General features: G+C 44.9%; 2 protein-coding genes across 4 annotated transcripts in view; one reads left to right on the forward strand and one right to left on the reverse strand.

Annotated features, from left to right (window-relative positions):
• Nucleotides 1-4,039, forward strand: part of ect2 (epithelial cell transforming 2) — an 82,038-nt gene extending 77,999 nt beyond the window's left edge. For 2 of the 3 annotated variants that reach the window (XR_010975977.1, XM_068042231.1), the window contains one exon: nt 3,815-3,860. Coding sequence is in view for 1 of the 3 variants with exons in the window: in XM_068042229.1 (XP_067898330.1) it covers nt 3,815-3,907 (93 nt within the window). In the remaining 2 variants the exon portion in view is untranslated. Of the gene's footprint in view, nt 1-3,814 lie in introns of all 3 variants that reach the window. The other variant, XM_068042229.1, reaches the window with a different exon arrangement.
• Nucleotides 4,040-4,763: 724 nt separating this feature from the next.
• Nucleotides 4,764-25,634, reverse strand: part of LOC137375033 (spermatogenesis-associated protein 16-like) — a 224,507-nt gene continuing 203,636 nt past the window's right edge. Inside the window, exons 9-10 of the mRNA XM_068041656.1 lie at nt 9,309-9,392; nt 4,764-5,035 (exon numbers count right to left, since the gene is read on the reverse strand). Of these exons, the coding sequence (XP_067897757.1) occupies nt 4,808-5,035; nt 9,309-9,392 (312 nt within the window). The 3' untranslated portion in view covers nt 4,764-4,807. The remainder of the gene's footprint in view (nt 5,036-9,308; nt 9,393-25,634) is intronic.

Genomic DNA, 25,634 nt, shown 5'->3' on the forward strand with positions numbered 1-25,634 from the left:
TAAAGTCCCCGTGGCGGTGGCCCTTAAGTGGCCACTTAAGAGCTTTGATTAGCCTGAGGTGGGCAGGCCGTTTTATGCTGCCACCGCCCTGCGTAAAGTGGTGGCAGGAGCGGGCCTGGAAGGGCCCCCCGGAGCCTCCCACTCCATTTTACGCCCACCTCCTGCCACTTTCCCGCTCTTTGGACGGGGCATAAAATTCCAGCCCTTGTTTCTCCTTCCTAATGCTACATTCTAGTTTCCATCCCCCTGCAAATTAATTTAAACTCTCCCCATCTGCACTAGCAACTTGCCCCGTGAGTGCATTGGTTCTGCCTCTCGAAGTACAACCCGTCCTGCCTGTATATGTCCCACCTCCTCCAGAACTGGTTCCAATGTCCGAGATCCAAAGCCTTCCCTCCTGTACCATCACACATGCATCTGTTCTATCCTCCTATTTCTAAACACTCTATTGTGTGGAAATGTTGAGGTCCTGCTTGCTCATCTCCTTCCTAGCTCCCTAAAAGCTGCCTCTTTCCACCTATGTCCTTGGTATCAAGATGGGTGATGACCTCTAACTGTTCACCCTTCCCCCGTTCCTCCCCTGCCCCGTTCAGAGTGCTCTGCAGCTGCTCAGTGACATCCTTAACCCTGGCGCCAGGGAGGCAACATACCATTTTGGAATCATACCTGCAGCCAAAGAAATGCCTGTTTTTCCCCTAACCGTAGAATCCCTCATTGCTATTATTTTCTCAATTTTTCTCCTGCACCCCTCTACAGCTGAGCCACCTGTGGTGCTGTGGACTTAGCTTTGGCACTCTTCAGAGGAACTATCGTACTATCACCCTCAGAACTGAATAGCAGTTGGAGACTGAGATGCACTCACGTCTCCTGCAGTACCTGTCTGGTCCCGCTTGACTATCTAGTGGTTACCCATTCCCTCTCTGCCTATACAACCCTAAGATGCAGGGTGACCACCTCTAGAAATGTGCTAGCAACAAAACTGTCTTGCGGATGCATTACAGTGACTTCAGCTGTCACTTATGGTCTGAAAGCCGGAGTACAGATAGCCCAGCTGATGATACTTCCTGCACATGTGGTTGTTCAGGACAACAGAAATGTCCTGGAGTTCCCACATGGAGCAGGATATGTATCTAATGGGACTGGGGAACCCTGCCGTACCTCTTTTTATTAGACTACTAAGTAAATTTAATCAGGAGTAAAACTTAAAAGACTTGAAAAACAGACCTAAGATTTAAAACTCAATTTAATTATTCTAGTTCTTTACCATAGATTCTTACCTCAATACATGCCCTTTATTCTGATCTTTTAGTTTCCTCAGGTTCGGCTGCTGCTTCCTCTCTGCGTTGACTCTGACCTTACTCTTTCATTTTCTGCCTGTGAATCCTCTGGTCTACTCTGCTGTCATGCCTTCTATCCTGCTCCAGTCACCTCCCATCCTCCTGGTCTTGGGCCTGCACTGCCACTGTGCCTTTTATCCTGCTCCACTCTTTCTCAGCTCCTCCTGGTCTCGGTTGTACATTGGTGCCGTGCCTTTATCCCACTCGCTTCTCATTCGACTCCCGCTCCGCTGGTCTAGAACCCAGAGTTGGAGGACCTGGACCAGGGTGCAGTGCTAAAGTAGAGCAAGACCATGGAAGAATCTGAGAGCGGGGCATATATTTTTGTAAGCTGTGCATTGTGAAGATGGGGCAGCAGTTGGGAGCAATGTTCCTGCTAAGCTGTGTGGCTGTACAACAGTCTGAAAGGTACCATGCAGATCTTGTGATAAATAATGTGTGCACAGCCATGAAAAAATCTAAAGGGGCCATGCACTGGAGAAACCAGCTGTCCAGAACAAATAAATTTTAAAGGGAACATTGCTAGGGAGTGGAGGTTAGGGCAGTGTCCAAAAATTTATGGCTTAATTTTTCCCATTTTGTTCACTTGGAAGTCGACTCATCTATAACTTGATGCTGGCTAATCAATTTGATGTGGTCCAGGTGACTTTTGCTATGGCTAGGCCTGATAAATTATACACCCACAGTGGAGTCCTGTTTTTCCCAACTTGTTGTGAATTCCTGTATTACTCTACATGTGGCTGAAGTACAAGTTATACACCCTTATGCCCTTGGGAAAGGAAATAGTAAATTGAATGATGTACGCTAAGGGCATACTCCAAATGGTCTTACAGTTTACTGAAACCACGAGTTCATCTCCCATCAAGTATAACACACAAGTGCAACGATGGAAGAGAACTCATCAGAATTCTTTCTAATGTGATATTATGCATACTGTAATACACTTCCAGCAATCTGCAGTTGATGCTCTTGGGTGGAGTGTAGTTTGCAGCCCAAGAAGTAATGCAGTGTACTTCAAAATAAGCCTTCAGCAATGGATTGACTACTGAGCCCTCCATGGTGCTACTGCCAGTTCCTGCAGTGACCTATCTTGACATAGATTCAGCCCTCAAGATAGCAATGGTCTTTTTTTGCTGAAAGGATATACTGGCACTGGAGAGGGTGCAGAGGAGGTTGATTCCGGAGTTGAGGGGGTTGGCTTATGAGGAGAGACTGAGTAGATTGGGATTATATTCATTGGAGTTCAGAAGAATGAGGGGGGATCTTATAGAAACATATAAAATCATGAAGGGAATAGATAAGATACAAGTAGAGAGGATGTTTCCATTGGCAGGTGAAGCTAGGACAAGAGGGCATAGCCTCAAGATTAGAGGGAGCAGATTTAGGACTGAATTAAGAAGGAACTTCTTCACCCAGAGGGTTGTTAATCTATGGAATTCCTTGCCCAGTGAAGTAGTTGACGCTTCTTCAGTAAACGTTTTTAAAGCTAAGGTAGATATCTTTTTGAACAATAAAGGAATTAAGGGATACGGTGAGAGCGCGGGTAAGTGGATCTGAGTCCACGAAAAGATCAGCCATGATCTTATTGAATGGCGGAGCAGGCTCGGGGGGGCCGGACGGCCTACTCCTGCTCCTAGTTTTTATGAAAATGAGGCTTTACAGTTGGATTCAAAGAAGCCAGCTAGGATGACTGCATGGGTCCAGAAACAAAGTATCTTGAGTTCCATTCCATATTTGTGATCAATATATCAATGCAGAAAAAATGAATAGTAACTTAACAGGTCCCTAGCCTACTCTCAGCAGTTGAAGAAGAGTGAATGAAAGTTGGGGCGTATTCCTTAGACTCCTATTCCTCAAGTTGCATATTGCAGCTGCTTTAGGTCAAAAGTTATTGCATGAAAGGTAAAAGCAGGATAAGTTGTGTATTCTTGTCCCTTTTTAAAATCTCAGCAATCCATTACTGCATTATCCTATCCATTGAGTTTAGTTACCAACTACAAACCCACTGATCAAGATAATGGGCTCCCATGCCACAGGGATGTAACGAGCACCAGCATAATTTGAGATAATTGGAACAGAACATAATGAACAGGTTGTATTCTAGTAATCACCACTTCAGATCTGATCTGACGCAATTGAGTCTGCACTAGCTTTGATGGAGACTACTGTTTTAAAAGATTTACTTCAAGTCAACTTGAACTAAAATAGATGCTGCCTCGGTCCTTGAATATGAAGATAATCTACTGAGATAGGAGATTGCAACTGCATCTTTGGATGTAGGTGACCTCATCCTCCAGTGAGGTACTTCCTCTCCCATTAGAATATAGCCATCGTGCTTGTGTTTCCTAGCTCCTATCATTTTATGAAGATTTTATTTCCAGGCTGATGACAATCTCTTTAGGTTCAGTCAGTTAATCAATTATGCATTCATTATAAAATATTTCCACTAATTCCTGCTTTCTTTATTTCCTGAGCAGCCTTTCCAGAGGAACGATATCAAATGTCAAGACATAATTAGGAACCTATATAAAACCATAACACATCAGTTAGAGTGCTGTGTGCAGTACTGAGCTCCACATTATAGTTATGAAGAGCATACGGTGCAGTTTCACTCGACTGTTGTGTGGTATAAAGAAATACAAATAAAAGGACTTGAAAAAATGTGTCTTTTATTAGAACAATGCAGATTATGGAACAATAAGATGGAATTGTCTATATGTTATGAAAGAATGGGATATGGTAGATAGAAGCAGACTTGTTATCCAGTAATTTGAGGGGGCAAGAACAAAGGTCCGTAGATACAAAGTTAAATGTAAGAGAGATATAGAAAAAGCAGGAAAAACATCTTTGGAAAGTTCAGACTGTGGAATTAATTTGCAGGATTAGTGATTGAGACAGCAACTCACCATTCAAGACTAGATTGAGTACGTTGATGAAGGAACGGGCTGAAAGGATGCGGGAATGGGGTGGGTAAACGTGATTAGATTTATTTGCTCGTGGCGGCTAGACATCAAAACAGCCAGGTTGGGTCAAATGGTCTGTTTCAGTGTTGTGACTTCTATGCATCTCAACAAATTCTACCACTGAAAAAGACTTTCAAAAGCACAACATCAAAATGGAAATGTTTTGTGTCACTGAATTTTGTAGATGGCAGATCATTTTCAGTTATATTCCATATTGACTGATATATAGAAATTGAATCACCTTTATCAAACTGTATTAACTGCATACCTATGAAACAGTGGTCTGTGTTCTTGAGAAATATGTTTTTAAGTTGATCACTGACAAAACTATGGAATGTGAAGAAAGGATTCATTAAAAAGTCAGTTAGTCTTTCAATTTCAATTTTATCTTCAATTTTTGAAGCATTTCAATACAACTATTCGAGCTCCTATGGCAAGCTAATGCCACAACAACGAATATTGAAGCAAGGGAACTTCTAGCAAATAATGTTCCTAGGTTATGCGTCCTTAATTTGAAGATGAGATTTTGTTGTCGTGTCTATCAGTCTGCGACTGTATCAGTGTCTTTCCTACACCCTTTGTATCTCTGAATGGCTTCAGGTCACCAGGCAATAGAACAAGTTTCTGGCTTTTCAGCTTTTTCACTTCTCTCCTTTGTTTTCGAGCTGTTTTCAGAGCTTTTGATTTCAGAAAATTATCTTCTAATTGATAGATAAGGTCCTCAATTAGCCCAACCTGCAATTAATCATCTATTAATATTTTTTTAAGTAAAACCTTCCTTTACAATGTCAATGAAAAATACAGCATATAAAAGTTTGATTTCAAATGGCTTTAAAAAAAATCTCTTTTTTCAAGTCATGTTGAATATTATATTCTAGTATTAGATAATTTTCTTTGAACCTCTGGAATTCATTTCCAGGACGTATGCACCCTCAGCTTAACCTAACAATATTTAGAATGGTGGCAAAACGACTGGACTGAGGACACAATGTGAGGGAATTCATCTAAGCTAATTGATTAAATGAACATAGTGCTGTAACGTGGGCATACAGAAACCTTTTCCTGATCATTTTTCCATTTCCATGGCAAGCACAGTTATCTTCTTGACTTAAATATCGGTTATTGTAATTACCACTAGTTTTGTGAGCATTAGTTTTGTAAATGCCCCATGTGTGCCACTTCATGGTGCATCATAATATCTGAAAAGGAATGGAAATCTATACCATTGGGTTGCTACTTCTGTGCATGACATACATTTCTGGTGGACTGGAGCAGGTACAGAAATTATACAGAAGTAACACAATAATTCTATTGACTTTTTTCTAGTCTACACAATGCCAACAATACTTCTAAATTACTCCCATTAAACGAAAGAAAGACAAACTTGCATTTACATAGCACCTTTCACAACCTCAGGACATTCCAAAGCACTTTACAGCCAATGAAGTACTTTTGAATGTAATCGCTATTATAATGAAGGACAAGTGGCAGCCAATTTGTTGACAGCAAAAGCTCCCACAAACAACAATGTGTTAATAACCAGATAATCTGTTTGCTTGTGATGTTGATTGAGAGATAAATATTGGCTAGGAACCGGGGATAACAACCTTGCTCTTCTTTGAAATAGTGCTATGGAATATTTTAAGTCTAACTGAGAGAGCAGACTGGGCCTTGGTTGAACGTCTCATCCGAAAAATTGCAGCTTTGACAGTGCAGCACTGCAATGTTGGCCTGGATTTTTGTGTTCAAGTCTTTCTTGAGTAGGACTTCAACCCACTACCTTCTAACTAAGAGGCAAGAGTGCTATCAACTGAACCACGGCTGACACACAAAATCGGCATCCGTGATTGCTGAGTGATGAGATGTGTTGGGGAAGTAAGTTTAAAGAGCCAGTAAGAAGATTCATTCAACAGTTTTTAGTTGTTTATGGCCCAATTTTTTCCCTTTGCTGGAACTTGGGTCCTCACCAGTCATTGTGGCAATTTTGTGCAATTTTTCCTTAACTCATCAATGCATTTCCCAATGAGAATTCCCTGATCTGAGGTACTTGGAGGAAGAGGAAGACCACCAAAGGGATGCCAGGAAGGTCAATCTGCATGAGAGATGTTCTCTGGCAATTTGCAGAGCAGAGGTAAACATACCTTCCTTTGATGCAGATGTGTGCATACAGAGGCATCAACTTTCAAGGGAGGTTGGACAACAGGCCTCGTGACATGGGTACATGTAAAGGCCGGACTCATTTAAGGCTGGATAGTTTTTCTGAAATATCTCAATGACTGTGTCTCAAGCATAGCCTAAATGGCTGCACCCACTAAGATTGCTGAGACTGATGAAAGGTTTGAGACTAATATTTGCAGATGGTTTCAAATTCTTGTTGGATCAGCATCAGAGAAAACACAGTTGGTTTCTAGTGACTATGCCAATATGCGACAACACCAAGGAGCAGTTTTTCAGCATTCAATCCTGTACACAAGAAACAGTTCTCGTGCCATATCCAACTTCAAGGACAGAAGGGTATTAGACAGTGGGGGTCTCACATCCCTTTTTTAAAAGAGATACAGCATAAGCATTGGTGAAGAATCCTTTCTTGACAGGAATAAATATACAGGTTAGATTTTCCTCTGACAACAAATCCTTAGTACTCTAGAATGAAATCTTGCCATACGTTCTCCTGTTTAAACTATAGCAGAAAGATTTCTTAGGAATGTATGATTAATGTAGGCTATCCAACTATATTTATTTTATTATGCATCTAAATGTCCCATTTTCTGAAAGTGGATATCTTAAGATCCACTTTTAATCCAACCACTGACTCTGGAAAATATGGTTTAAATATTGTGTATAACATGTATATCCATATCTTCTTTACAATATGTGAAAGAGGTAATTGGCCATCATGTTGATGACCTAGTCGACATTTAGCCATCTTGTAGATTGGTTTCCAAGAAACTGGAGTGTGATCTAAGGGACTTAGAATACAAGTCCATCATCTTCCTCTGGGACTGAGCTACACCTCAAATGAACATATCCTCTAGTTTAAAACTAATGGTTTATTAATTGTGAAATTTGTCCAATTAATAAAAATGATTAGTAAAGTCTGCTGCATCCGCTGGTGAATGAGATCCAAGCAATCAGTCCTTTGTTTGAGACATTTTTCACAGCAGCTTTACAAAAAGCAGATGATTCTAAAGTATAGAAAATTTAGTCACCGTTCTCATCTTGAGTTTAGCAATCTGCGGCTACAAAATCAGCACTATGTAATCCAGTTATCTTCCCATGCATAAAGATATCAGAAATGCATAAATAACAAAAAATTAAAAAATTTTGACATTTTCAGAAAAAAATTAGAAAACATATAAACAGTAAAATAATTAAAGGAGGAAATACCCCAACAAGGTTTGTCTCATAGGAATTTGATAGATTGGACAATGGCTGCTCCGATGATGCAATGAACAAGGGTTGCATTTACATCTCCTCCTTATCTAATGCAATTAGTCAAAAACTGAGCATGTGTATGAACTGATTTTTTTTATAGTAGGTAATGTTATTGATTCTAAAAATGTATTAAAATAGAAATTTTATTTACTAAAATCCTCTCAAATTCCACATAGCCAGATGGTGCTTTTTTCACTTGCCACCAATCATGAAATGTTAACTTACCAGCAATATAAAATTGATAATTCTGAATTCACTAAATAAACTATCTAACCACATTATGTTTATATATTTCTATGGAGAAAATTAAATATGCAAAAATTGGAAGAAACCAGATCAGAAGATATCACTTACCAAGCAATTCAATCAAACCTAGAAACACCGGGACCCCGCTATATTGCAGCCCATGGAGTCCATGGGCTACATTTTGAAAGCCCAACGCCGAAACAGGCGGTGGGCAGAAGAATTTGTGACCCATACACATGGGCCCACGTCGTGGAACCGCCATGATTCCAAACGCAGTGGCTCATTAGCATGGCCGGGGCAGCTGCCCCCAATGATGTGGAGGGGGCGGGCGAGCCATCCCAGCAATGACGTCTGGTGCCAATGCACAGGTGCCGGCACCATTTTTAAAGGGCTTAGAGCTATAAATGAGCATTTAAAATTTTAAAGGAACATTACATTTTTAAATTAAATTTAAAGGTAAGTGAAAAAAAATTTCCATCCCTCTCACACTACCCCAATATCTTTACATTCAATTCATTGCTCACTCACCCCCCAAAATACTTACCTTGACGAAATGACCTTCCTCCTCAACCCCTTCCCATCATCCCCTTCCCATCATCCCCCAACAAATCTGAAGTGGTTTTACGCCACTCACCCCCTCCCACACAGAGAAAATCACCTCCCCACAGGTGTCATGCTTCCTTTCCCCGAACGGTGATTCGAAGGCACGGCATTGCCGGCCGCCAGAATCGCTGCGGCCTGCATATTAATTAAAGGTAAGTTGCCATTTGCATATTATTATGCTGGTCCTGTCGCTGAGGGGTGGGGCAGCAGTTACGAGGCCTCGCCGCTGCTGCTGAGATCGGTACGGGCCTGCCGGCACCGGGTTCAGTGGCAGGCATCATCCGTCGCTATCTTCATTTCACCCTGCCCCTGCCACCATTCTCGGCATCGGAGAGCCTTTAAAATGCAGCTTGATATCTTGAGATCGTGTAATTTCAAAGCTGGTGCCTAGCATTCAGGCTAGATCCTAACAGTGTCAGGACCAGTATTGCATGCATATCCCCACAGTTTCCAGTCCTCATGCTCCAAAATAAATGAATAAAGCAGGCGCTATGGAAAATCAACCAAATAACTACATGGCTGCTTTTCATTTTTCTTTTTTTTTTAAAGTGGGTGGCTGTGTTCGTAGTTGGGGAAGGCTTGTGGCCGCATTTGCAGAATGAAAATTTTGGGGTCCAAGGCAGACCTATATGATACCGATTTCCATGTTATAGCGGACCACGTTATTGTGGAGTCCCAGTAGGTTTAGTTGCAATTGTGTAATACACTAAATTAAAATTGTTACCTTTTCAGTCTTATTCCAAACACATTCTCCATTATTCCTGTTTCCTTCAAGGGTGTCAACAGCATCAGTCATTAATGAATGCAGCTATGGTGCAAACATAAATGTTATCAATTAAGTATCTACAAGGAAGTAAGTTGATTAAACGTAAAGTTTTACAAAAAGGAATAAAAACAACCAAAGTGCATTTTATCAGCCATTACAGATTAAACTATAGCATTTTGTCACTTTTCTGCAGGTAATGAGATTTGGCCTGAACAGTTCCAGTTGCATCCAAATAGGATGAATCTTACAAAATTTACCCCTAAATAAGATATAACCTTATAAGTTATGGAGGTTTAGTAAAAGGTTAAAGAAGTTGGAAATCGGGAATTGGCTGAGAACTAAGGTGAAATGCTTTATTTGAATTGACCGAATACATTATTTAAAAGCAAGACAATAATAAATATGTCTATTCAATTATTAGAATTTGAGTGATTCAGAAGACACATTGGCGGAGCAGTGGTTAGCACCGCAGCCTCACAGCTCCAGCGACCCGGGTTCAATTCTGGGTACTGCCTGTGTGGAGTTTGCAAGTTCTCCCTGTGTCTGCGTGGGTTTTTTCCGGGTGCTCCGGTTTCCTCCCACAAGCCAAAAGACTTGCAGGTTGGTAGGTAAATTGGCCATTATAAATTGTCCCTGGTATAGGTAGGTGGTAGGGAAATATAGGGATAGGTGGGGATGTGGTAGGAATATGGGATTAGTGTAGGATTAGTATAAATGGGTGGTTGATGGTCGGCACAGACTCGGTGGGCCGAAGGGCCTGTTTCAGTGCTGTATCTCTAAAAAACTAAAATTGGGAGCAATTTTCAACTGCTAACTGCTTGTTTCTCACAGGAAAACTGACAGTGGAGGCCACAGAATGAACAGCTAAAGAAATTATAAAATTTTATTTTAGTGGGGCCAGTAAGGACAGAAATGCTTCTTCTGGGCCTACAAATAAAATTCGGCCTGCCGAGCCCACCCCTCAGCTGGACCTACAGGCTAACGCAGTGCGGCAGCAAATCAATTTCTCACCATCCCACAGTGAGCTGCAACGGGGCATCCACATGGTGCATTTAGATGAGGCACAAACCATTTTCCCGACAATGGCTTTGGGTGAGTGGTGCAGCTGCTCGGATTTTATGCCTGTACCAGGTGGAAGTTGAAGCTTGCCACCACAAAGTTTCAGCAGGTTAATATTTGTCATGTGAGATCCAAGCTTACTTAAATTCATTAAGAGATAATCAGTATGTATATGATTAGCATTTTAATAGAAAAAAAACACTTTTTAACATTGTGAAGTAAATTTTCTAACTATAAAATGGACATGAATGACAGTAACTTCAAGGAATATTATTGTATGATGTAGGTCCTGTAATACTGTTGCCAGTGAATTCTTTAATTCACATGGTTCATGGTTTATAAATCTGACATGCTTCAATACATCTAAACACTGAAAGCTTTATCCAAATAGGGTGCAGCGAGAACTGCATATGTCAAATTCTCAAGCTTTTCTAAGTAGATTAGAATGCATGAAATATCCCATTGCTGGCAAGCAAGAAAAAAACTGTTGTGGATTGGTCTGTAACAGATCATTAATGAAAATTATTCCAGGGTACAATGAAATCATTCAAAATCCTAAAAGACGGTACCTCGTATAATTTTACAGGCAGAGTGTGGACCAAAGAATCAACTTGTACCCACTTACCTTCTTGCAAGTGAAACCTGGATCCTTTTTCCAATCTTGCAAAGTTGCTAAGTGTCCTTGTAAACATATGTCATTGGCAATATTTCAAACATGATGGTTTGGATTTTCTGGTCAGCAGAGAACCATAGAAAAGTTAAGGCACAGAAAGATGCCATTCAGTCCATCATGTCTGTGCCGGCTGAAAAAAACTAGCCACCCACTCTAATCCCACCTTCCAGCACCTGGTCCGTAGCCTTGCAGGTTACAGCACTTCAGGTGCAGGTCCAGGTACCTTTTAAATGACTTGAGGGTTTCTGCCTCCACCACCGATCTGGGGGTTAAATTCCAGACACCCACCACTCTCTGGGTGAAAGCGTTTTTCCTCATGTCCCCTCTAATCCTTCGAATGGCTTCTCAGGGTAAAGCAGCAACAGTCCAATTCGTTGCACCACGGTTGGCTCTGCTGCACAGGGGAGTCGTAAAAAGTGTGGGAATGCAATAGTTATAGAGGATTCAATTGTAAGGCGAATAGATAGGCATTTCTGTGGCCACAAAAGAGACTCCAGGATGGTATGTTGCCTCCCTGGTGCTATGGTCAAGGATGTCTCCGAGCGGTTACAGGACATTCTGAAGGGAGAGGGTGAACAGCCAGTGGTCGTGGTACACATTGGTACAAACGACATAGGTAAAAAAATGGATAAGGTCCTAAAAGCCGAATATAGGGAGCTAGGAAGTGAGTTAAAAAAAAGGACCTCAAAGGTAGTGATCTCAGGGTTACTACCAGTGCCACGTGCTAGTCAGAGTAGAAATAGCAGGATATGTGGCTGAAGAGACGGTGTGAGGGGGAGGGTTTTAGATTCCTGGGACATTGGAACTGGTTCTGGGGGAGGTGGGACCAGTACAAACTGGATGGGTTACCCATGGGCAGGACCGGGACTGATGTCCTAGGGGCAGTATTTGCTAGAGTGGTTGGGGAGGGGGGATCAAAGACGAGTACAAAAGACAGTAAGGGGAATAAGAAAAGTGATAGGCAGAGAAATCAAGAGCCAGAATCAAACAGGGCCACGCTGAAAAATAGTGGAAAGGGGACAAGTAATTTAAAAAAAACAAGCCTTAAGGCTTTGTGCCTCAATGCGCGGAGCATTGCAACAAAATGGATGAATTAATCACGCAAATAGATGTAAACGGGTATGATATAGTCAGGATTACGGAGACATGGCTGCAAGGTGACCAGGGATGGGAAATGAACATTTAGGGATATTCGGTATTTAGGAAAGACAGACTGGGTAAAGAGGAAATTAACGCAATAGTGAGGAAAGATATTAGCTCTGACGATGTGGAATCTGTATGGGTAGAGCTGAGAAACGCTAAGGGGTAAAAATCATTAGTGGGGGTTGTATATGGACCCCCAAACTGTAGTGGTGATATTGGGAATGGCATTAAACAGGAAATTAGAGATGCATGCGATAAAGGAACATCTGTAATTATGGGTGAATTTAATCTGCATATAGATTGGACAAATCAAATTAGTCACAATACCATAGAGGAGGAATTCTTGGAGTGTATACGGGATGGTTTTCTGGACCAAAACTTTGAGGAACCAACTAGAGAACAGGCCATCCTAGACTGGGTATTGTGTAATGAGAGAGGAATAATTGACAATCAAGTGGTGTGAGACCCCTTGGGGACGAGTGACCACAATATGATAGAATTCTTCATCAAGATGGAGAGTGACGTAGTCGATTCTGAGACTAGGGTCCTGAATCTTAGTAAAGGAAATTACGAAGGTATGAGGTGCGAGTTAGCTATGACGGGTTGGGAAATGTTACTTAAAGGAATGCCAGTGGATAGGCAATGGCAATTTAAACAGCACATGGATGAACTGCAACAATTGTTTATCCCTGTCTGGCGTAAAAGCAAAAGCCAAACCATGGCTTACAAGGGAAATTAGAGATAACATTAGATCCAAGGAAGAGGCATATAAATTTGCCAGAAAAAACAACAGACCTGAAGATTGGGAGCAGTTTAGAATTCAGCAAAGGAGGACCAAAGGATTGATTAAGAAGGGGCAAATAGAGTACGAGAGCAAGCTTGCGGGGAACATAAAAACTAACTGTAAAAGTTTCTATAGGTATGTGAAGAGAAAAAGATCGGTGAAGACAAATGTAGGTCCCTTACAGTCAGAAACTGGAATTTATAATGGGGAACAAAGAAATGGCTGACCAACTAAATGCATACTTTGGTTCTGTCTTCACAAAGGAGGACACAAATATCATACCAGGACTGTTGGGGAACACATGGCTTAGTGAGAGAGAGGGACTGAAGGAAATCAGTATAAGTAGAGAAATGGTGTTGGGAAAATTGATGGGATTAAAGGCCCATAAATCCCCAGGGCCTGATGGTATGCATCCCAGAGTACTTAAGGAAGTGGCCCTAGAAATAGTGGATGCATTGGTGGTCATCTTCCAAGATTCTACAGACTCTGGAACAGTTCCTACAGATTGGAGGGTAGCTAATATAACCCCACTATTTAAAAAGGAAGGTAGAGAGAAAGCAGGGAATTATAGACCAGTCAGCCTGACGTCGGTGGTGGGGAAAATTCTAGAGTCCATTATCAAAGATTTTATAGCAGAGCACTTAGAGAACAGTGGTAGAATCGGGCAGAGTCGGCATGGATCTACGAAAGGGAAATCTACTAGAATTCTTTGAGGATGTAACCAATAGAGTTGATGAGGGGGAGCCAGTGGATGTGGGTTATTTGGACTTTCAGAAGGCTTTTGATAAAGTCCCACATAAAAGATTAGCATGTAAAATTAAAGTGCATGGGATTGGGGGTAGTGTATTGCGATGGATAGAAAATTGGTTGGCAGACAGGAAACAAAGGGTAGGGATAAATGGGTCTTTTTCCGAATGGCAGGCAGTGACTAGTGGGGTACCGCAGGGATCGGTGCTAGGACCCCAACTATTCACAATATATATTAATGATTTAGATGAGGGAACTAAATGTACTATTTCCAAATTTACAGATGTCACAAAACTGGGTGGGAGGGTGAGTTGTGAGGAGGATGCAGCGAGGCTTCAGGGTGATTTGGACAAGTTGAGTGAGTGGGCTAATGCATGGCAGATGCAGTATAATGTGGATAAATGTGAGGTTATTCACTTTGGTAGCAGAAACAGGAAGGCAGACTATTATCCGAACGGCTATAAACTGAGAGAGGGGACTATGCAGCGAGACTTGGGTGTTCTCGTACACCAGTTCCTGAAGGAAAGCATGCAGATGCAACAGGCGGTAAAAAAGGCAAATGGTATGTTGGCATTCATAGCGAGAGGATTCGAGTACAGGAACAGGGATGCAATTATACAGGGCCTTGGTGAGACCACACCTGGAATATTGTGTGCAGTTTTGGTCGCCTTATCTGAGAAAGGATGTCCTTGCTATAGAGGGAGTGCAGCGAAGGTTTACCAGACTGATTCCTGGGATGGTGGGTCTGACGTATGAGGAGATTGAGTGGGTTGGGATTATTCTTTCTTTCTTCTTTTGGGCCTCCTTATCTCGAGAGACAATGGATACGCGCCTGGAGGTGGTCAGTGAGTGACCTCTCCATGGCGCATGCCTGGGCAAATTTATGGAGGTTGAGAGTTGCCCAGTCGTCAAAACCCCCCTCTATGAGGTTCAACAATTACATGGCATCAGTATGGCGAAGCACAGCTCTTGAGCATGTCGATTGCTTGGCCCACGCTTGGTTTTTCAATTGCATTGTTCAACATCACTGGGACCACTCAGTGGTTACCTTCTTTGTCAAGAGGGTACTATATTCACTCGAGTTCAGAAGAGTGAGGGGGGATCTCATAGAATCCTGTAAAATTCGAACAGGACTTGACAGGGTGGATGCAGGAAGGATGTTCCCGATGGTGGGGGAGTCCAGAACCAGGGGTCATAGTCTAAGGATACAGGGTAAACCTTTCAGGGCTGAGATGAGGAGAAATTTCTTCACCCAGAGAGTGGTGAACCTGTAGAATTTGCTACCACAGAAAGCAGTTGAGGCCTAAATATTGTATGTTTTCAAGAATGAGTTAGATATAGCTCTTGGGTCTAAAGGGATCAAAGGGTATGGGGCAAAAGCAAGAACAGGTTACTGAGTTGGATGATCAGCCATGATCATAATGAATGGTGGAGCAGGTTCGAAGGGCCGAATAGCCTACTCCTGCTCCTATTTTCTATGTTTCTATGGCCAATCACCTTAAATCTGTGCCCCCTGGCAATTGACCTTTTTACTAGGGGAAACAGGTCCTTCCAGTCGACTCTATCTAGGCCCTTTGTAATTTTGTACACCTCAATTGTCACCCCTTCAGCCTCCTCTGTTCTAAGGAAAACAACCCTAGCCTATCCAATCTTTCCTCATAGTTGCAATTTTCAAGCCCTGGCAACATTCTTGTAAATCTGCTCTGTATTCTCTGCACAGCAATTATGTCCTTCCTGGAATGAGGTGACCAGAACTGTACGCAATACTCCAGCTGTGGCCTAACTAGCGTTTCATGCAGTTCCAGCATTTCAGCCCTGCTTTTGTATTCTATACCCTGGCCAATAAAGGAAATCATTCCCTATGCCTTCACCTCGTTCACCTTGCTGACAGCTGCTCACAAAGGTTTTGCAGGCATTAGAGCGGAAACTTGCTCTAATCCAGCATCTGGTCCAGCATGGCATCCTGTCCAGGGCATCTGTGGCAACTGTAAGCTGGGCAAGAAACAGCAAGAATCTTTTACAATTAAATTGAAGAATTCCCACTGAGCCACACAGGCCTCTGTAGCATCTGATCTTTTGGCGCTTAAGTGACATTTTGCTTCCATAATGGAGTCTGTGGCTCTTGTGCACACTTCTGTTGCTAGCCGCGCTGGACACCAATTTGATGAGGACTAACAAGTCAAGTGAATATACAATGGATGGTAGGACACGAGGAAGTACAGAGGGTCAGAGGGACCTTGATGTGCTTGTCCATAGATCACTGAAGGCAGCAGCACACGTAGATAAGGTGGTTAGGAAGGCATTTTTTTTTTATTCATGGGATGTGGGCGACGCTGGTGTTCTTCTCCGACCACTGCCTCTTACTGGCCGACTGTCACTTACAGGACGACCAGCGGGTTGTCAGAGGGACGTGGAAGCTCAATACGACACTGCTGACCCCAGAGAACGTTGAGGAACTCAAAAGGGATTACAATGGTTGGAGGACCGTGAAACCCCTCTTTGAGTCTCCAGTTCACTGGTGGGAAGCGATTAAGGAGAACATCAAGAGGTTCTTCATCCACAAAGGTGTTCAGAAGGCGAGAGAGAGAGACAGAGGGAAGTGTCCCGACTCCAGAAAATTATGCAAAATCTACTCCGGTTGCAGTCAATGGGGGTCGAGGTCAAGGAGGACCTCCAAGAGGTGAAGAGCCAGCAGGCCTCGCTCTTTGCCAAGGAGGCCTCCAAGATCATCTTCCGGTCCAGACTCTGCTCCATCGAGCAGGATGAGACGTGCTCGCGTTACTTCTTCCAAAAGGTACACAGAGAGAGCTCTGTTATCAGCAGCCTGAAGGAAGAAGATGGCTCGGTAACGTCTTCGCAGTCCGACATACTAAGGATCAGCAAATCCTTTTATGCTGGGCTGTATGATGCGAAGCCCACAGACAGCAGAGCCTCCCAGTCCTTCCTGTCATCTATCACAGAGGTCCTAGATGACAGCAGGAGGGAGAGACTGGACAAGCCGCTAACTCTGGACGAGCTGACAAAGGCCGTCGAGTCTTTCAAGACGAGTAAAACCCCCGGGAGCGACGGCTTACCGGTCGAGTTGTACTAGGTCCTGTGGGACTGGATCGGCCCGGACCTGCTGGAAGTATACGAGAGTATGCTCCTGGCCGGCAGCATGTCAGAGACCATGAGAAAAGGCATCATCACCCTCATTTACAAGCAGAAGGGGGAGAGGGCAGAAATCAGAAATTGGCGGCCCATCTCACTGCTTAATGTTGATTACAAGATTCTGTCCAAAGTCATAGCCAGTCGAGTCAAGTCTGCTCTGGAGTTGGTGATTCACCCCGATCAGACCTGTACTGTACCCGGCAGGAAGATCTCTGATAGTCTCGCACTACTCAGGGATACGATCGCCTACGTACGGGACAGGAGGGTGGACACCTGCCTCATCAGCCTGGACCAGGAGAAGGCTTTTGACAGGATATCGCACACCTACATGATGGACGTGCTTTCCAAAATGGGATTTGGGGAGGGAATCTGCAATTGGATCCAACTGCTCTACACAAACATCAGTAGCGCAGTGTCAATCAACGGGTGGGAATCTGAAAGTTTCCCGATCAAATCTGGAGTCAGACAGGGCTGTCCTCTGTCCCCGGTCTTGTTTGTTTGCTGTATTGAACCCTTTGCTGAGTCTATTAGGAAGGATGCGATCATAAGAGGGGTGACAATCCCAGGCAGCGGAGGCACTCAGGTCAAAACCTCCCTGTACATGGATGACGTCGCCGTCTTCTGCTCGGATCCGCTGTCCGTGCGCAGACTGATGAGCATCTGCGACCAGTTCGAACTGGCCTCGGGAGCCAAAGTTAACCACGGCAAGAGCGAGGCCATGTTCTTTGGCAACTGGGCTGACCGATCCTTTGTCCCCTTCACCGTCAGGTCAGATTACCTGAAGGTGCTGGGGATATGGTTCGGAAGGGCCGGGGCGTGCACCAAAACATGGGAGGAGCGAGTAGCCAAGGTACGACAAAAGTTGGGCATGTGGGGGCAGCGATCTCTCTCCATTGCGGGTAAGAACCTGGTCATCAGGTGCGAGGCGCTCACGTTGTTGCTCTACGTGGCGCAGGTCTGGCCCATACCCCACTCCTGCGCCGTGGCAGTCACCCGAGCCATTTTCCGCTTCGTCTGGGGATCTAAAATGGACCGGGTCCGGAAGGACACGATGTGCAAATCTCTGGACATGGGCGGGAAAAATGTACCCAACGTGGCCCTCATCCTGATGACCACCTTCGTGTGCGGCTGCATCAAGCTATGTTTAGATCCCCAGTACGCAAACTCCAAGTGTCACTACGTGCTGAGGTTCTATCTGTCCCCGGTGTTGCGAAGGATGGGCCTGGTCACATTGCCGCGGAACGCACCATGCAGTTGGGCGGCGCCGTACCACCTATCCTTCGTGGAGCAGTTTCTGCAGAAAAACACCTTTGACCACCGGTCCATCAGGCAGTGGTCTGCACGGAATGTCCTCAAGGCCCTACGGGAAAAGGAAACGGTGGATCCTGTCGGATGGTTCCCCGAGCAGACCGTCAAAGTCATTTGGCGGAATGCCTCATCACCAGAACTTTCAAACAAGCACCAAGACGTAGCTTGGCTGGTGGTGAGAAGGGCCCTCCCCGTCAGATCCTTCATGCACACCCGACGTCTCGCCCCCTCCGCACAGTGCCCCCGCGTTGGCTGTGGTGGGGAAGAGACGGTCGCCCACCTCCTCCTGGAATGTGCCTTTGCAAAGCAGGTGTGGAAAGAGATGCAGTGGTTTTTGTCAAAGTTCATCCCAAGCAGCTCTGTAACACGGGAGTCTGTGCTCTACGGGCTGTTCCCAGGGACGCACACCGAGTCAAACATCAACTGCTGCTGGAGGACTATCAATTCGGTGAAAGACGCCCTTTGGTCTGCCCGAAACTTGCTGGTCTTCCAGCGCAAAGAGTTGTCCACCACCGAATGTTGCAGACTGGCACATTCCAAGGTCCAGGACTACGTGCTGAGGGACGCACTAAAGCTTGGGGCAGCCGCAGCAAAGGCTCAATGGGGAAAGACCACAGTGTAAGGTTCCCCACCAAGCTAGACTGAGGGGCTGGATCACTGGGAAACCCCTCAAACTGTATCGTTAATATTCTCAATTGCTGTAAATGTAAAACTGTAATTGACATGACAATTGTGAAACGGAAGGGTTGGGAAGAAACTCATGACAGTATTGAAGGAAACTGATCTCCCTTGCAATGTTTGTATTTTTTGGTGCTGTTTGGAAACTGTTTGGGAATGTAATTTTTACAGATTTTTATGAATAAAGTATATTTTGGAAATAAAAAAAAAAATGTGGGCGACGCTGGCCAGGCCAGAATTTATTGCCCATCCCTAATTGCCCTTGAGAAGGTGGTGGTGAGCTGCCTTCTTGAACTGCTGCAGTCCATTTGGGGTAGGTATATCCACAGTGCTGTTAGGAAGGGAGTTCCAGGATTTTGACCCAACGACAGTGAAGGAACGGCGATATAGTTCCAAGTCAGGATGGTGTGTGACTTGGAGGGGAACTTGCAGGTGGTGGTGTTCCCATGTATTTGCTGCCCTTGTCCTTCTAGTTGGTAGAGGTCGCGGGTTTGGAAGGGGCTGTCTAAGGAGCCTTGGTGCATTGCTGCAGTGCATCTTGTAGATGGTACACACTGCTGCCACTGTGCATCAGTGGTGGAGGGAGTAAATGTTTGTAGATGGGTTGCCAATCAAGGGGGCTGCTTTGTCCTGGATGGTGTCGAGCTTCTTGAGTGTTGTTGGAGCTGTACCCATCCAGGCCAGTGGAGAGTATTCCATCACACTCCTGATTTGTGCCTTGCAGATGGTGGATAGGCTTTGGGGAGTCAGGCGATGAGTTATTTGCCTCTGACCTGCTCTTGTAGCCACGGTATTTATATGGCTACTCCAGTTCAGTTTCTGGTCAATGTTAGCCCCTAGGATGTTGATAGTGGGGGTTTCAGCGATGGTAATGCCGTTGAATGTCAAGGGGAGATGGTCATTGCCTGGCACTTGTGTGGCGCGAATGTTACTTGCCACTTATCAGCCCAAGCCTGGATATTGTCCAATTCTTGCTGCATTTCTACACGGACTACTTCAGTATCTGAGGAGTCGCGAATGGTTCTGAACATTGTGCAATCATCAGCGAACATATCCACTTCTGACCTGGTGATTGAAGGAAGGTCATTGATGAAGCAGCTGAAGATGGTTGGGCCCAGGACACTACCCTGAGGAACTCCTGCAGTGATGTCCTGGAGCTGAGATGATTGACCTCCAACAACCACAACCATCTTCCATTGCGCTAGGTATGACTCCAGCCAGCAGAGGGTTTTCCCCCTGATTCCCATTGACCTCAGTTTTGCTAGGGCTCCTTGATGCCATACTCGGTCAAATGCTGCCTTGATGTCAAGGGCAGTCACTCTCACCTTACCTCTTGAGTTCAGCTCTTTTGTCCATGTTTGAACCAAGGCTGTAATGAGGTCAGGAGCTGAATGGCCCTGGCGGAACCCAAACTGAGCGTCACTGAGCAGGTTATTGCTAAGCAAGTGCCGCTTGATGGCACTGTTGATGACACCTTCCATCACTTTACTGATGCTTGAGAGTAGACTGATGGGGCGGTAATTTGCCGGGTTGGACTTGTCCTGCTTTTTGTGTACAGGACATACCTGGGCAATTTTCCACATTGCAGGGTAGATGCCAGTGTTGTAGCTGTACTGGAACAGCTTGGCTAGGGGCGCGGCAAGTTCTGGAGCACAGGTCTTCAGTACTATTGCCGGAATATTGTCAGGGCCCATAGCTTTTGCAGTATCCAGTGCCTTCAGTCGTTTCTTGATATCACGTGGAGTGAATCGAATTGGCTGAAGTCTGGCATCTGTGATGCTGGGGACTTCAGGAGGAGGCCAAGATGGATCATCAACTCGGCACTTCTGGCTGAAGATTGTTGCAAATGCTTCAGCCTTATCTTTCGCACTGATGTGCTGGGCTCCCCCATCATTGAGGATGGGGATATTTGTGGAGCCACCTCCTCCAGTTAGTTGTTTAATTGTCCACCACCATTCACGGTTGGATGTGGCAGGACTGCAGAGCTTCGATCTGATCCGTTGGTTATGGGATCGCTTAGCTCTGCCTATCGCATGCTGCTTACGCAGTTTGGCACGCAGATAGTTCTGTGTTGTAGCTTCACCAGATTGACACCTCATTTTGAGGTATGTCTGGTGCTGCTCCTGGCATATCCTCCTGCACTCTTCATTGAACCAGGGTTGGTCTCCTGGCTTGATGGTAATGGTAGAGTGGGGGATATGCCGGGCCATGAGGTTACAGATTGTGGTTGAGTACAATTCTGCTGCTGCTGATGGTCCACAGCGCCTCATGGATGCCCAGTTTTGCATTGCTAGATCTGTTCGAAATCTATCCCATTTAGCACGGTGATAGTGCCACACAACACGACGGACAGTATCCTTAATGTGAAGGCAGGACTTCGTCTCCACAAGGACTGTGCGGTGGTCACTCCTACCGATACAGTCATGGACAGAAGCATCTGCAGCAGGCAGATTGGTGAGGATGAGGTCAAGTATGTTTTTCCCTCGTGTTGGTTCCCCCACCACCTGCCGCAGACCCAGTCTAGCAGCTATGTCCTTTAGGACTCGGCCAGCTTGGTCATTAGTAGTGCTACCGAACCACTTTTGGTGATGAACATTGAAGTCCCCCACCCAGAGTACATTTTGTGCCCTTGCCACCCTTAAGTGCTTCCTCCAAGTGGTGTTCAACATGGTGGAGTACTGAGTCATCAGCTGAGGGAGGGTGGTAGGTGGTAATCAGTAGGAGGTTACCTTGCCCATGTTTGACCTGATGCCATGAGACTTCATGGAGTCCAGAGTCGATGTTGAGGACTCCCAGGGCAACTCTCACCCTACTGTATACCACTGTCCCGCACCTCTGGTGGGTCTGTCCTGCCCGTGGGACAGGACATACCCGGGGATGGTGATGGCAGTCTGGGACATTGTCTGAAAGGTATGATTCCGTGAGTATGACTATGTCAGGCTGTTGCTCGACTAGTCTGTGGGACTGCTCTCCCAACTTTGGCACAAGCCCCCAGATGTTAGTAAGGAAGACTTTGCAGGGTCGACAGGGCTGGGTTTGCTGTTGTCGTTTCCAGTGCCTAGGTCGATGCCGGGTGGTCCGTCTGGTTTCATTCCTTTTTATTGACTTCGTAGCGGTTAGGTACAACTGAGTGGCTTGCTAGGCCATGTAAGAGTTAACCACATTGCTGTGGGTCTGGAATCACATGTGGGCCAGACCAGGTAAGGACAGCAGATTTCCTTCCCTAAAGGACATTAGTGAACCAGATGGGTTTTTACAACAATCGACAATGGTTTTATGGCCATCATTAAACTAGCTTTTTTAATTCCAGATTTATTAATTAAATTCAAATTCCACCTTCTGCTGTGGTGGGATTCGAACCCATGTCCCCAGAGAAATACCCTGGGTCTCTGGGTTACTAGTCCAGTGATAATTCCACTACGCCACCGCCTATGGAACGCTTGCCTTTATTAGCCAAGTCATAGAATATAAGAACAGGGAGGTTATGATGGAGCTGTATAAAATGCTAGTTAGGCCACAGCTGGAGTATTGTGTACAGTTCTAGTCACCACACTATAGGAAGGATGTGGTTGCACTGGAGAGGGTGCAGAGGAGATTCATCAGGATGTTGCCTGGGCTGGAGCATTTCAGCTATGAAGAGAGACTGGATAGGCTCGGGTTGTTTTCCTTAGAGCAGAGAAGGCTGAGGGGGACCCGCTTGAGGTATACAAATTATGGGCATAGATAGGGTAGATAGGAAGAAACTTTTTCCCTTAATGGAGGTGTCAATAACCAAGGGGCATAGATTTAAGGTATGGGGCAGGAGGTTTAGAGGGGATTTGAGGAAAAAAAATTTCACCCAGAGGGTGGTTGGAATCTGGAACACACTTCCTGAAGGGGTGGTAGAGGCAGGCACCCTCACAACATTTAAGAAGTATTTAGATGAGCACTTGAAACGCCATAGCATCCAAGTCTACGGGTCAAGTGCTGGAAAATGGGATTAGAATAGATTGGCTTGATGACCGGCACGGACATGGTGGGCCGAATGGCCTGTTTCTCTGCTGTATAACTCTATGACTCTATCAGCAAATGTGCAGTGTGTCTGCCAGAAGTGTGCAGTGTAGGCATAACGTGACATCAATCAGTGTATAACACTGATTTGACCCAATTCTGCAATTTCCGAGGTCAACACTGCAGCTAACACCCTCACTTAAACATACAAAGCTAAAAGTGCATTCAGCAGCAGAAATGACCCCAACCCTACCACCCCGCACCTGGACTTCTTAAAGGCATCATTAATTATGTTCAGATTAGTTGCTGATTGATTTCTACGCTCTTGCTGTGATTGTAGAAGTGTTTGGTGGTTTCCAGAGCTGTTTAAGTCAACAGAGAGTAGTGTGGCACATGTTGTAGGGCTTCCTGACATTGATGCAGTAGTATGAACACCCCTTGGCTTATAGCCTAGCGGGGAGAATGAACAGAGGTGTGTCATAGAACAGGATATGCTGCTAGAAGAATGAGGAGTGGGGAACGAAGGATTCTCAGCAGGCGGGCATATCTGCTCAGGGTATTTAGGGAGCAATTCTTCTACCTGAGCCTCAGTGAGGAACAGTTTGTCAGATGTCTTGCTTCACTTATAACATCCTAGCTGAAAGCTGTCACCTGCTGCAGCCTCAGAACATGGCAAAGAAGGTATTGCCAGTAGCTGTGAAGGTGACGATGGCCATGAGCATTAATAGGTCTTGGACTCCTTTCTGGCTGGCGCAGGTGATGTTTGTAAAATCACCCAGCTGTCATTCACTGTCGCATAAGGGAGGTCATTGAGGTCTATTCCAAGAGGGCTGAATACTTTTCATGTTCTCTTGCAAGAAAGGATCAAGTGGAGCAAGCACATGATTTTGCAAGGATTGCAGGCTTCCCATTGGTGCAGGGTAATACTGACTGCACGCATATCGTTTTGCGGGCACTGCATGTCAACTCTGAGATGTACTACAAGCGAAAGGGATTCCACTCACTCAACATTCAGCTGGAGTGTGACCATAAACAGTATATCATGCAGGTTAATGCCTGCAATCCGGGCAGCAGTCATGATACTTCCATTCTCTAGAGTCTCTTGTGCCAGCTGCATTTTAGCCACTATGACACACAAAGGGTGGTTACTGACTAACAAGGGATACCCTTTGATGAAATGGCTCACTTTTCTGGTGCGCAATCCATGCATTGTGGGCAGCATGCACATAATAAAACCCATACTGCTGCACAAAATATGACAGAGCTGACTATTGGGGCGCTTAATCAACATTTCCATTGCCTGGACTGCTCTGGAGGAGCTCGGCAGTACTTGGCAAAGGGCGTGTCAAGATTTGTGTTGGTCTGCTGCATGTCGCACAGCCTCACCATCACATAGGCACAGCCCTTGCCACCCGCTATACGGTGACCTGCTGAGGAGGAGGGCAAAGAGGAGGAGTAACCAACACTTTCTGGCTGGGCTGTCCATGATCCACTCATCTGATTGTGCTATGAGTAAACACAGCCACAATTCCCCATTCACCAACAATCCCATACTTGGCCACAATGCAAAAATAAAAGCCATCATTAAATAAACATTCTAAATCAAATGTATAAATTAAACCATGCTATACGGTCAACTAATCACCCATGTGTAGTCCTTTCGTGCTTGTCATGCCTGTCTTCTGTATGCCTTTTCCTATCCTACGCCTACACAATGCTACCCCTGTGGCTGCGGCAGGCCTGTGGAAGACTGATGACTTTCAGTGCAGGACAATGCTGATGGCCATCCAGGACCACCTTGAGCAACTTTGACCCTAGAAGGCCTGGCTTCAGATTTTACCATCTCAACATGGGTAGCAACAGTCTGGGCTGGCAGACTGACTGGCAACAGCAAGGGCACTGGCAGAGTGGCAGTAGTGGGAGGATGAATGCTGTCATTGACAGCAGGTTCTTGCTCCACAGTGCCACTTCAACAGTCCCAGCAATGTGTCCACATGCAGCTTGTAAATCAGAAGAGATTCTGGGATGAGAGGCAAGTGGGACATGAGAAGGAGTCAGAGAGTCATTGAGTAATTGTGACACAGAAGGAGGCGATTTGGTCTATTGATTCCATGCTAGCTCTCTGTAGAGCAATCCAGTCAGTCCTATTTCCCTGCTCTATACCTGTATCCCTGCAAGTTTATTTCCCTCAAGTGCCTATCCAATTTCCTTCTGAAATAATTGATTGTCGTCACTTTCACCACCCTTGTAGACAGCAAGTTCCAGGCCATTACCACTCATTGCATTAAAAAGTTCTTCCTCACATCCCCCAATGCATCTCTTGCCCAAAACCATAAATCTGTTTGCTCTAATCATTGTATCACCAGCCAATGAGAACAGTTTTCTTTGTCTACCTTATCTAAACCTGTCATAATCTTGTACACCTCTATCAGACCTCCCCTCAACCTCCTTTGCTCCAAGGTGAACAATCCCAGCTTCTCCAACCTTGTAACTAAATTTCCTCATCCCTGGAACCATTCTGGTAAATCTCCTCTGCACCCTCTTAAGGACCTTCATATTCTTCCTAAAGTCATCCAGAACTGGATGCAATACTCTAGTTGTGGCCTAACCAGAGCTTTATAAAAGGTCAGCAAAACTTCCTTGCTTTTGTACTCAATCCATCTATTTATGAAGCCCAATATCCCATATGCTTTGCTAACTACTCTCAATATATCCTGCCACCTTCAAAGATCTATGCATATGAACTCCAGGT

Source organism: Heterodontus francisci, chromosome 11, assembly GCF_036365525.1.
Source record: "Heterodontus francisci isolate sHetFra1 chromosome 11, sHetFra1.hap1, whole genome shotgun sequence".
Classification (NCBI taxonomy): domain Eukaryota; kingdom Metazoa; phylum Chordata; class Chondrichthyes; order Heterodontiformes; family Heterodontidae; genus Heterodontus; species Heterodontus francisci.